This window comes from Podarcis cretensis (assembly GCF_951804945.1).
Source record: "Podarcis cretensis genome assembly, chromosome: 5".
NCBI classification, from domain to species: Eukaryota; Metazoa; Chordata; class Lepidosauria; order Squamata; family Lacertidae; genus Podarcis; species Podarcis cretensis.
Genome location: NC_137174.1, coordinates 50,512,132 through 50,525,927, shown reverse-complemented (window position 1 = coordinate 50,525,927; position 13,796 = coordinate 50,512,132). Strand labels below are relative to the sequence as shown.

At 40.5% G+C, this 13,796-nt stretch overlaps 2 protein-coding genes across 8 annotated transcripts in view; one reads left to right on the top strand and one right to left on the bottom strand.

Annotated features, from left to right (window-relative positions):
* Positions 1-13,796, top strand: part of ATRNL1 (attractin like 1) — a 512,979-nt gene that overhangs the window by 486,574 nt on the left and 12,609 nt on the right. The gene's annotated exons all lie outside the window — the stretch shown is intronic.
* The window catches only part of LOC307216462 (uncharacterized protein), a 96,510-nt gene continuing 88,379 nt past the window's right edge, over positions 5,666-13,796 (bottom strand). For 4 of the 5 annotated variants that reach the window (XR_013839087.1, XR_013839088.1, XR_013839089.1 and 1 more), the window contains 2 exons: positions 8,902-9,147; positions 5,666-5,768 (listed from right to left, as the gene is read on the bottom strand). Coding sequence is in view for 2 of the 5 variants with exons in the window: in XM_079976792.1 (XP_079832918.1) it covers positions 8,912-9,147 (236 nt within the window). In the remaining 3 variants the exon portion in view is untranslated. Of the gene's footprint in view, positions 5,769-8,901; positions 9,148-9,347; positions 9,394-13,796 lie in introns of all 5 variants that reach the window. The other variant, XM_079976793.1, reaches the window with a different exon arrangement.

The window sequence follows — 13,796 nt, the reverse complement described above, 5'->3', positions numbered from 1 at the left end:
AATTTTGAGCAAACAGCACTATGCTTCTTGCAGGACTTTAAAATGGATGCCAAAATGTTTTACAGGCTAGACTGCCTGATGCTTTGATCCAGGTGTGTGTTCTGGGGAGCAAGATGAAACCTTTTCTCCTTGCCCTCATTCGATATCCACATATGGAGACAGAATGGGATTCAACTAAGTTTTAAAGTAGAACATAAAATTAATGAACACAATGAGGTTCATTAATTTCAATGGGTCTACTAGGAGTAAAACTTAGCTGAATGCCACTCATCGTGTGAAAAAGGTAAATGCACATGGTGTCAAGAGCACTTCCCAGCCAAAGAATGCAGAGGGCCTTCTCGGTAGCAGTGCCCTCCCAGCAGTATGAGAGAGCAATCCAGGAAAGAGTATCATCTAGTCCAGTGTTCCCCAACCTTGTAGTCCAAAAACAGCTGGAGACCCAACTCCCATCATCCCTTGCTAACAAGACCAGTGGTCAGGGATGATGGGAATTGCAGTCCGAAAACAGCTGGAGACCCAAGGTAGGGGAACACTGATCTAGTCAACTGAATGTAGTATCTCTCTAGTCCTCCTGTAGAAAAAAAAGAGGGCCCAGTAACAATATTTATATATCATTTCTTAATCAGTAACTTAAAAATAAACTATGGCTTTCCATACCCAAATGATATTAACTAAGAAAATGTTACATTTCTCAATTGATTCTTTTCATCTGTTAGAAGAACGATGAAAGTTCATTTCCGTGTATTTTTCATAGTCAGATACATGGATTTCATGCACTTGGGGTTAACACTTCCAGTTGTTGTCTAGTGTCCAATCTATTAATTAAAATGATGCTAAATATATCAAATTGGCATATGCAGATTAGGTATGGCCTTCAAGTTCATTACTCCCAAGACAGAAATCATCCATTCACTTCACACAAGTGAAAAGCTGCATAAAATACAAAAGCAAATGTATGAACATGGAAAATATCGTAAACTGAAATGCAGTAAGGAGATCGCCATATAAGAGTGCTAAAATCTTAATTCTAATAAACCAATTATATTTGGAATCCTCCACAGCCATAAATTTCAAACACTGAAGAATATGAAGCTTTCACTTAGCCAAGAGTACACATACAATTGATGTTTCAAAGATTCAGTTACTGAAAGAGTAATAGATAGTACAAAACTATTATTTTAGCTGACTGTACGGTGGGAATTTATACAGATGTCCAACCAATACATTTATAACTACAGTATGCATTAGCTGAAATGTCTTATTTTGCATTCAGACCCCAAGCGACTGAATACAGAATTGGAATAGTCAGACAACTGCGTAACAATTTATCCTCAATTCAATGTACCTTTAAAGTAGCATTAATTATGAATGAATGCTTGGGGAGGGCACAGTGTACTCATCTAGGGTAGACAGAAGACTTTAATTATATTTGGCTTTAGTTTTAATTAAGACAAATAAGGTTATTTATTTATTTATTTATTCAGCTTTACCTGGAAGTGGAACAGTTCTGAGGAAATATTTTTGGGAACAGGGTATTTGGAATTGTGTGCTCAGATTAGTACATATTGATATTTATGTGATGCAGTTATGTGGTGTCTACAGTGTTTCTCTCTCTCTCTCTCTCTCTCGCATTCCACTTTCTTCCTGCACAGATGCTTTTTTATCTAAAGATCACTGGAGGACTTTGCACACATGTTGTAAGATCTCATGTATCCTCGGACATCACTAGGCTGATTTATATGGCACTTTCTGGTTTAGACAATTAAAGTGCCTTGGGCTGAAGATACAACACAGCAAAACTCAGAGCGATAAACCAATTTGCTTTATTTGAGGTTTGACGGGAATGGGCTCTCTCGGAAGGTAGTGGGCTTTCCATCACTGGAGGCTTTTCAACAGAGGTTGGTTGGCCGGCCACCTGTCAGGGATTCTTTAGCTGTGATTCCTGCATTGCAGGAGGCTGGACTAGATGACCCATGGGTCCCTTTCCTACTCTACAATTCTATGAGGGACCACCATTAATCACCACCTGGGCCCTGCCAGCTATCCTCTCCCTGCTAGATTTAATCAACAAAGAAGAGCAAGGGTGCACAGTGGTCGCCCTGACCAATCCCAAGCACCTTGTTCACATCCTCGAGCCTTTGAACTGCTCCAACCAGCACAGAGAATGATGGAAAATCTTCCTTTCATTTTCACATTCAGCCCCTCTTAACTTCTCCCCCCACCCCCCATCAAGACAGGTATGTCCCAAACACTAACACAGTGCAGCATGGGCAGCATTAGAGGGGGAGCAGTGCTGGAGGGGGGCAGATGCCTCCTCCTAAACAAGGAGCTTGTCCCTCACTTGCACACATGCACACCCCCATTGCTGGATACCTGTCATTAAAATGTACTGGTATTTTCTTTATGAGATCTTAGCATGTGGGACATAACTCCACCTAGAAATAGACTTCTGTGCCCATTTTTTCCCCTGATGCCACCATTTTAGTGCAGGAAAGCAGGACTGAAGCCTGAAACTTGAGAAATATATGGCTATTACTATAGGATGGAATGGGACAGCCCGTTTCCAATGCTGCCACTGAGGTCTGAAGAGCCCTAAGTTTTGCTTCTCTGAATCTCAGTGCTCCAACCTTCATTTACCTCCAGATTGGTCAGCTCATGCTTTGGCTCATTTCAACTTCCCTTTTTTCAGTCTGCTTCAGCCATGCAGTTAATTAAAGTTTATCCCCTCTTCCATCAACGTCTCACATCAGTTGATGCTTTGGACCTTCACAGGAGAACTTTATCCTACCTTTTCAGGGCTGACTAGAAAATGCAATATTCTCTGAAAAAGTATCTATGGCTCATTTTTCTGGCCATTCTTATTTTATTTTTGGTCCCTTTTCCTCTCTTCCAAGAACTTGTTCTCACAGTGCACTCTTGAAGAGTTAATGTCACTCCTCCTGCTTCCTCTGGCCATATTATTTATTCTGTCTTGTTTGCTTCTTTGTTCTTCGTCTCATGTAGGTGTAGAAAGTTGGTTGGTGGTGGTGTGGCGATTGCCATTATTGTATTAAAAATAAGTTCCAGTATTTTAATTCCACTAATATTTCATTTACAGCATAACCTTATGCATGCCTTCTCTGAAACTAGTTAAGTTTTCAAATGAAACCTTCAAATTCGCAACAGTCCAACTGCTCTATAGTGAGGTTTTAAAGTCAAAGCAATTTGCTATAACTTAAAAGTAAATGGCTTCTTTTTTTATAACACACATAGTTATATGGATTGTGCAGAGTTTTCAACTGTGACAACTACAATAGAAGGCAGAGACTTTTTCAGGAAGCTTTTAATCTCTAGAACTTCCTTTCTTATTCTTCTTTGCATCAGTGAATTTCATTGTTAATTGCTTTCTTGTCCTCCAATATATTGTTTGCCTTATCCAAGCAAAGGATTCTCATCCCCCCTGTTCCAGTTCAGAGAATGTATATCTCATGATATACATACATACATACATACATACATACATACATACATTTACTATCAACATAAAAATTATTCTATCCTAAATCCAATGACATTCTTTTATGTTTTCCCACTCCTTAATACCTGGGGCCGAGCCAGGAATCTACACAGATTCACATCTAAAAGAAAGGAGAAATTTCAGCTACTTTCTGGCCTTCTTAGTGCCTCACAGCGTAAAACATACTTACTGATTTTGAGCACTAATTAAAAACTTTGAGCCATTCACTGTTCTCTTGATGTGCATTGAGTAATGCCCATCAATACTAACTGCGGAAGTGTATGTTCAGCAGATCCGATCCCATTTTTAAAAACTCTTCAATATTACACATCCTAAGAACACATTATCACTCTTTTGAAAAATAGCAGAGGATCAGAACCTGAGCCAGAAATGAAATTCTTCCCCATTTGATAAAGAGTTATAGATTAAAAAGGGAAATAACTTGAAGTAGCTTTCTTGCTTTTAGAAATGATCAGATGAGAAGTTGTTATTTTAACACAGCTGTCCTCTGGGACATACAGGAGTTATTCAGTAATGAAAGGCAATTGGGAGATTTGACAGGTCTGTTCTTGAAACGGAGTCCTATGAGATCAGCCTTTGGAGGCAGAGGTGAAAGAAGAAATTGGTTTACCCAAAGATCTCTGGATATAGGATCTACATTCTCAAGGAGGCTGACTGTCAGTATCAGGGTAAACTTAAGACACCTGTAGGCTGAAGTCTAACCAAATAAAAAAACCTTCCTTTAGGATAAAATCAGAGGCATTAGCCAATTGCTTGGCAACAGTGCCAGATGGTTAGCATCCAACAGGAATGGCTTTTCTCAACAGCTGGCTTTTTAGTGCAGCTTACCAGGATAATACCCAACCATCCCAGCTAGATGACACTATTTCCTCACCTGGAATCTTCCAGCAACACATTTATTTTAAAACTTCTAAAGTGGCTGATAACAATGTAATAAAAGCAAGAAACATATTACCAACAAATAGATAAAGCAGCAGAGAACAGTTGCTAAAAAAAACCCATGCAATTCTGCATATTAGCTTAATAAAGCTGTCAGAACTGAATCCCGTTCTGCACAATTGTGCCTCCACACGTGCTGTTCCATCCATCCTTTCTCAACAGAGCCTTTCTCTATCTGCCTCCACAGCATCCAAGGTGCAGCAGGTGATACTGGAGAGACAGCTTTTAGTGGGGTGCCCTGGCTTCAGAAGGAGCTTACTTGGAATCCACTCTTCCCAGGGCTGGTCCTTTTTTAGCTTTCTAAAAAAGAAAAGTTTTTATTTTGATGCTGTATTTATAATTGTTCTTACTTTTAAGATTATTAATGCACTAGCTATTTTGTGGTGTTTTTCAGATTTCCTTATAAAGCTGCTCTGATGATATATTTGAAGGGTTAGTTATAATTCTAAATAGTTAATAAACTGTGACACACAACACTCAACCAGTTACTCTGAGTTGCGATGAATCAAAAGCTCTTCTGTTCCTTATATAATAGTCACAATAGAGAATATGTTAACTGTTATGTTTACACCAGAATGCTTCTTGTTAACTTGTGAAAACAGGCAACTTAAGTATCAACCATTGGTGCTGGGAATTGTGAATTCATTCAGCAGAAATTAAGAGGGTGATAAGAAATGGAGAATTAACACATAGTGAAAGGGAACAAATGGATTTTGTCACAAGAGCATGTTATTTTAAAAATATTGTGGGCATCTCTACTAAAATCCATATAAAACTGACTGATTTCACATGTGTACTGACTTATTTCAGTACTGGGACTGGTACCATTACCTACATTTTTTTGCACCAAATTCCTCAATGAAACCACTCTTGTAAGGGCTCACTCAAGTGTACAGGCAACTCACACAGTTGCTTGAAGCACCAATATAGTTGGTACGCCAGCAAATCCATGTGCAGTTCGATAACTGAACTGCAGGATTCTTTCAGTGTCACAGAAGATGCCTATCTTGGATCATATGTGTGTATTTGAAAAAGAGCATTTCTCATAACCAGGCAACCTGGGTTCAGAGATCTGAGGCCTTGCTGTTATAGCCCCCTTGGCTCTCCCAGCAGTGACATCCCTGTACAGATTTTGCAGTTTTACACACTCAGGTGGATAGCTTCAGATCTATTTGTTATGCAGGCCTTTGAATCGTAGCTGGAGTGACCCCCACAAATCAGCACCACTGATTGCTGTATGCTATTGATTACTGTACTGCTGAGGTTCACAAACGGTGTTCTGCATGCTTCATTCAGGCAGTCTGCAGCATGTCTGAAAAATACCATTAAAAACCATACAGCTGTATTACAATTGCTACGTAATATGCAAAAAAATTATTAAGTGGTCTGCCAAGACCCTCAGCAATTTTCAAGTGGGCCAGTTGGGATGGGGGGATGTTTGGGAACCACTGCTGTAGATTCTGGTTTTAACTTTGTTTTTAATGTTGTATTTTATGGATGTTGCTAGCTGCCATGGGTTCTGATGGTGAGAAAGGTTGCAGTACAAGAAATGTTATAATAATAGTAATGATAGAGGATCCAGAGGCTTTGATCCCAGCAACTTCTGCAGCACTAAAATAGGCTCCTCGGGGACATTCTTGCATACCCAACCCTCTCAACCCCAGAACCACTAAGAATTAGAACTAAGATACTCGAACAATTACATTTTTAAAGAATTTGAATAAAAAGCATTTGATATATGGACCCAGTGTATGACATAGATTTAAAGAAACATCACTGGTAAGAGAACATGCCATGAATATACAGAAGGAACTGTTAGCTTGAAAGCATTTCTCTCCCTAATAAAGAAATACATTTATCATTCTGGGACAAGAACATAATACCAATTCACAAATAAAAACTTCTTGCTTTAGTTTCCTTGGTTTGTCCCCTGTGATTCAAGTATGATAAATATTTCAGCTTTTCATGTCAAGTTCCAAGACACTTTCATAGTTAGAATAAAAAGCTCATTCATTATACTCAGCCTGCGCACACAATAACCCATCTGTAGCCCAAACATGTAGTTTTTCTCATTATGGAATCATTCATGCTCATATTCAACATGCTACTTTCAATCTAGATTGATTCTAGATCCTACCATCCACAAAAGTGGGTATGGTTACTTGATATAAATTTGAAAACCCTCCCCTTCATTAGGTTATTCCTTCCTGCATATGCCTCAGGTGAAGGAAGGAAGTGCTGACTGCAATCTTAGCATACACCCACCCACAATATCATTGGGCAGGAGTGGATACACTCCAATGGAGGCTGGGAAAACTTAGACCTAGTGGGGCACTTAGGTCATGTGACCTAGGTCACATGGGCAGCTCCTAGGACAGGGTGGTCAAACACCTGGCCCAAGGGAGTGTACGCGGCCCTCGAGGCCTTTTTTGGCAGCCCTTGGCAACATGTAGAGACTACTTGTAGTCTCCACTGATTCTAGAAAAAAATGTCATATGTACATAGCCTCTGAGTGGTTTTTAGGCCTATTTACCTAATTGTTTAAGGGCTGATCTTCACTTAAGATTTTGTATTTGGACACAAACTCTTCATGACAAGTACTGCATGAAAGGTACATACATTTAAAATGAATACATTTGTCCTGATTTTCAATCTGTGTTCAGATAAACGTGTGGAAGGGATTATGTTTGTGCCTGCTGGTCTCTTCCCCTAAACTGTCAACTCATGTAAACTCTCTGAATTCAATGCATACATACAGCCCCATTTTGTCAAGATACAGTTTGCATATTCAAAGCATATGTACATTTGGATGTATAAGTGTAGATGTCTGTGGTGATGGGCCATTGAACATGCAGACATCAGGGCTAGGCCAGCAAACATACTCCTGGCCACCACCATACATTCATCTATGCTTAGCATTATATGTTTGCAGAGGGCTTCAGCCTAAAATTATTGGGAAATAAGTATTATTTACTAATTATACACATAATGGATGAGCATCACTTGATTACACTTGAGGATTCATAAAATTTTATGCAGGTACAACATGTGAATTAAGCTTTTTTTTTAACCATAATGACCAGCAAGTACCATTATATTTGAGCTGGGACAAGAGAAAATAAATCAGTTTTATTTTCATTCAACATTTGAATATGTGAGGTTATATGCTAACCTACTGTATTTATTATCATCACCATCAAGCACATCTTCTTTCCTTTGTATACTTGAACTAATAAGGGATTGAAAGACTGCAGTAGTGCAAATGAGAAGTCTAAAAAAAGAAGCATTAAAGTTGAAATCTCATTTAAATTAGGACACTATTTGAAATGCTAAGCAGAGAATGATTTTTCGCCTTCCCAAGAGCACAGAGATGTGGTTGTGTAATATATTGTCAATCAATATCTCCTGAAAATAATTCTTAAAGCAAATATTCCATCACCAATGCAAACTGCTCTTAAACACTGAATTGTTCACACCCAATTATTTTCAGATTTGTATGCTTTATTGCTGCCTAGAAAAGCATATGGACTAGAATGGACAATGTGAGGGGTATGAATAGAGGACCATTTGAAAAAAAAAATGTGTTGCAATCTCAAGCAATGGACCAGCTCATAAAATGCTTTCTATCTTTTTCCTCACTACTGCCAGTGATCAATTCATCAGCAAGATCAAATACTCCTAGCAAATGAATCTTTAAGATTGTGAAAATTCCTGTAGCAGAGGAGCCATGAACTATTGGCTCACAAGTTGTTAGTTCATCACGTTTGCAAGTCACTCTTACGTGTGAGGAAAGCAGCTAGAACAGGGGTCAGCAAACTTTTTCAGCTGGGGGCCAGTCCACTGTCCCTCGGACGTGGGGGGGATGGACTATATTTTGAAGAAAAAAATGAACGAATTCCTATGCCCCACAAATAACCCAGAGATGCATTTTAAATAAAAGGACACATTCTACTCATGTAAAAACATGCTGATTCCCGGACCATCTGCAGGCCAGATTTAGAAGGCAGTTGGGCCGGATTTGGCCCCCAGACCTTAGTTTGCCAACCCATGAGCTAGAAAGACCAAAAATATTATCTTAAATCACATTGCTAGTGATTATATAAGTGTCTTCCTGGTCAATATAAAGGTACTACAGATCATCCATTAGATATCGGACTACCAAGTAATGGTAACAAAAAACCAGGCTGTGCAACAGGAAGTCCCTTATTAATGAAATGATCTTTGCAGGTTAGAGCTTTCATTAGCTATTTTAACAATCACTGAGTTGGATCCAGAGTTGAACTTAGTAGCAACAGAAATTATTGGGACTTAGTCATGACATAATTTAAGTTGTCCCATTGATTTCAGAGGAAGGTTACGTCAATTAAACTTAGTCCACATCCAACCTGTCATAAGAATCATCTCCCTGAATCTGTCGCCTGCAAATGATTCAACATTTCACTCACCATACATCCGTTAGTAGGGCAACATTTGGAGGGCTACAGATTTCCTAGCGCTGGCTTCTTCAGCAGCCTGCCTCATCTGTGCCTCTTGGCCCCTCTCGTCAGCCTCTGCTTCCTCCTCTGATTTTGGACTGCTCTCTGCCACAGCCTCTTCTTTCTCGCTAAATCCTGTTACCTCTTCAGCGTCCAACACCTGCTCCTCCCAGTCTGCTTCCTCTTCTCCCTCTGACACAGCCAGTGGCAGGAAATCTGAATGGTGAAGTCAAGGAAGAGGGTGACAGGGAAGCTACAGTATGCAATCATTAGCTGCAAACTTTTCAGATTGCAAATTTGAAATGTTCATCTCCAGGTGTTAAAATAAAAGTTTGTTTGGATTAAGATTAATGAAAGAAGGAAAATGAAGGAGAAAACAGAGAAACCCTCCCAAATGTGAGAAGTTGTTTACATACCTTTCATTTCAAGCAAGGAAAGCGGTTTTGTTTTTTCTTTTCTTTTCTGAAAGGGGAAAGCTTACTCAGTGATTAAATTGAAAAATTGACAAATAACATAAATATTTAAACCTTTTCAGGTATTCAAGGTTGCCCTAAAATCTGCTTGTAATAATACTGAATTTCAAAATAAAGAATGAGGCCAGGAATGAGAAGTATTAGCAAGCAGTTGTCATGGTCTCCCTTTGGACTAGAAGCATGGCTATAGTAATAAAACTCTCTGTGTTAGCATCTCTGTAGACAAGTGGCTTTGAGATCTTTGTGCTGAAATAATGCATAGGGGAAAGGCAAGCTGAAAGAACGAAGGGGAGGGAAAAGAGAAGAGGACCAATTTACTCAGACAAATGCATCCTTTTTTTAATTTATTTTTTGCTGGTTTCATCTTTTTAAAAATCAAACTGGAATGAGATAGAATTAAAACTTGGGCTGCTTCTTACTAAGAAAACATTAAACCTATCCCAGCCTTTGAAATGTGGTGCACATGCATTCACCAAGGGACACAAAAAGCTCTGAGCAATGATGAAGAATGCTCCACAGGCAAGTGGCTACACACACAGTGGGCTGGTTCACACATAAGCCTCAGTAAGCCTGAGCAAAGCATCAGGACTGCACACGCCCCTTACCACGTTGCTGGGAGGAAAACTTCTACCATGATTACTTTAAGTTTCAAAGATACCTTAGCTTAGGGCTAGGTATGAATCAGGGATCCTTGTTTACAACAAATCGTGGTTAGTCGCTAAACAGGGCATCTTCAAACTATGGATACTGAAACCAGATTGTTTAATTGTTGTTCTAAACCAGGATTCCTGGTTCTCACATGGTGTTAAGTTGCAAACCCTTGAAATTCAACTAACTCATCAGCAGTCCTCCTCCTCTTAGCCTTGCAGGAGAAAGAGAGGAAGGAGATGCACAAGCCAGGTTTCCTCAGGCTCACTGAGGCTTGTCCATGTAGTCACTGTATGTGCATACCTGCCTCTATATGTATGCATGCACTGACCATACCCACTCTTGATTTGCTGATGCCCACTGCTGGCATGTGGTCTTCAGAGGGTTAGCCAACAGCAAAAACAGTAATTAAAAAATAGCCACCCCTGATGTTGTGCTAAACTGTACTTTTGTATTATGTGCAAGCCAGCACAAATGACTGCCCCATCCCCTTTTTACCCTGAGCTCAGTACGCAGATCAGAATCAGGTCATTCTCTCCCTCCTTCACCTTTCTGCTAGTGATCTAGTGTAGTCAACACTATGTGTGGTCGGGCTATGTGAAGTTACTGTAAAAAGGGAAATGGAGCAAACAGGTATTTCCACCAATTAACAAAATATTCCTTTTGCTTCCTGACAAGGGTTATAGCATTATCCGTGCTGGATCAAAGCAGATGTCATAGTGGTAAATAAGAGGGGAAAGTTCTCCTGTGCTATAGAAGCACTAATCTGTGCTCAGACTTACAACTTTATACAAACAAGATAGTAATGCAACTAATGGGGGGCAGGGAGAGAACTTTAGGGGGGGAATTGGACATGAAGGTATGGTTGATGTAAATGGGCCAGAGGTATTTTATAACTTGAAGTTACAAATAAAACTAGACACCAGTTATATATATATATATGTGTGTGTGTGTATATATATAAAAGAAAAATTCAGTTTTGAAAAAAATGCACATCATTTGTCAAAAGGAAAGCAGCCTTCATAATTTGTTGATGTATGGCTCCAACTTTTTCCATTATTTATGAGTCTGCAACTGTCAGAGCTGCCCAAGATCCCAGCTCACAGAGGACCAACGCCAGGTCGTGGTTATATACAAAAGTCTTTATTGAAGTTCAGTTTCCATTCCAAAGCCGTAGCGCGCAGCTCTACGTCTTAAACCCTAGACCGCCGAAGCTCCGTCTGAGTCTCCTCCCCCTAGACACCAGTTTAAGACTCTAGCCTTACTCCACCTCTTCCATTGTTCTTTCCTCCTCTGGGTCCGTCTGCCCGCCGGGGTGTTGCCCTTTCTGGACTCTTCTGATGCTGAAGAGTCCCCGGATTCTTCCCCCTGCCTCCGGCGTGCTTTAGGACCTGGCTCCCAATCCGAGCTCCCTGCTGTCCCGCGCGCCTGTACATTTGAACTTGGCGCGCGCGCCCACCCGGCCACCTTCCTCCTGACCGTTACACTGCTCCTGTCACTGCTTCCCCCTTCGGGGGGGCTAGCTGGATCTGACCTCCCCTCCGTTCCCTCACTCAGCGATAGGGGCGTGGTCAGCCCTGACTCATCTTCTCTCCCCACTGGAGGGGAAGCCTGCCCTGACACATGGGACTCTTCCCCCCCGCTACGCTCTGGTGGGGAAACTGGTCCCGATCTCCAGCTGCTGCTTTGGGAGTCGCTGCTGGCCCCTAGCTTCTGGTGCGTCCCTCCCGGGACCCCCCTTGCCCTGGCCATCGGAGCCCCCTTCTGTGAATCTTCCGATTCGCTGGAGAGGCTCATGGAATCTCTCGGGCCACTGTCATCTTCCCCTACGCTGCCCTCAGATTCTTCCCCTTCGCTCTCCATCCCCCCTCTTCCCTGTGCTTCTGCTCCTGAGCCCCTGACAGCAACATTTTTTGTAACTGTTCCTTCACCACATTAGCTTGCTCAATGGAAAACATTCCTGTGACTCAAACCTATGAGCAAAGTCCTAGTCATTTCTGCTGGACTGAGTTAAATCAATATGCTGAATGAGATTGGGCCAGCTTTGGTAATGGAGCTAGCCAAAATTGAGAGGAGGATATTTACTATTTTGCTTTTCTTGCTTCCTTTTTTTCCCTGATGTGTCTGATGTTTATGGGTGTACTGCAGATAATCTGACTAGCCATGCATCACAAATGTTTGAAGGCCTGGAGGTCTCACACAGTAATCTGCTTTCCAAATTCTAAGAACTGGTTCACTTAATCCTGAATTAAATACCAAAGATTATTTATTTGTCATTATGACTGCTAGCAATGGAATCTGAGATGCACTGAATATTTAATGGCAGAATTCAGCTGGATACTGAATAACTGGAAAATTTTAATTTTGCTTAACAAACATTTTTTTCATAAAAAACCCAAGCTTAAAGGAAAAAGTCGACAATATATTAAAGCAGAATGTTAGCAACTGCCTCCCCCCCAAACGCTTCTGATCCTGGTAGTTACTCAGCCTTACCAAATGTAATGTATAAGAGAGAACACATTATGGGTGCAGATAGAATAGAAGACATTATAGGTGAAGATAGTATCTACTTTTGATTAAAGTGGTGTACCAGAATTTTTGTTCACCATAATAATTTGTCTAAGAAGATATTCATCACCAAGTAAAGTTTGTGAGTTGTGAAGGAAAATATAGTTCTACAATACAAAATACAGTACAAGACCTTCAACCTCTGTTGTCGTGTAACATCTTTGCCAACTGCAGCACTAAGTTCAGTCCATCTGAAGATATCTAGGTACACAAATCTAATTCAGAGTTTAGAGGCACCCCAGAAATGAATATATTGAGAGTATGTGTAGCGAGATAGAAGTGGGTCAACTAGCTGTTCCAGTTTTGAAAGGAAATTTTAGAAAAGCAACTTGTTCTTCAGACATTGCTGTTGAGGACGAAACTAAAACTAAAATAGATGCTGTTACATGCCCAGGCAATTGGTAACTAGGCTCTGTCTGCTGCTCTTTTGCATAAAAGCTGGAACTGACTGTCCCAATTAGATTACAATTACCCCTGCTCAGAGGTCTTGGATAACACAGGCTTTTTAGATGCAAAAGAGTCATTCTTCAAAAGGCCAAGGGATTTCTCCTTGTAAGGCAGAAAACAAGCAAGGCAAATATAAATGATTCATAACTGTAACCCTGATCATTCTCCCTCCAAATTCATTTCCCTCAGCCTCACACTGTCTTTCTGTTCCTGCATTTTACCTTTATTTATCCTTCAGGCGTCTTTCCGTATATTACATCCTATTTCCCAAGTCTGTCTATGAGAGTGGGCTGATGTTAGGGCTGCAAAACTGATAGAAAGGTACCAACTCGGCCAATTAGGGGCTTTCTGGGCCCCGTATTGCCAGTCAAAGGATGCAAATGTTGATTTCCCATTATTATTTTAAAGTTGTGTATTTTTATTTTTATTTTGCACATATATGCTTTGTGCAAGTATGCATACTGGGGCAGGTGAGTCCCACAGATGTAGACTCTCTATTTCTACCCAGAATTAAGATTGAGGACTTCATTTGGGAACCATACCATGAGTGGGAAATGAAACACTGAGCATCTTTTTGCCAGCAGGAAACCTAAGAGTTTTAGCTGAATTCTAATCTCCACTGGGAAAAATTAGCCACCCATCTTTGAGAGGGCCTATCACTGCCTCTCCCTTCTCTTTCCCCTAGGTAAGAGTGTCTTGCCTAGAAGTATGGAGAAGGCATCAGAAGGG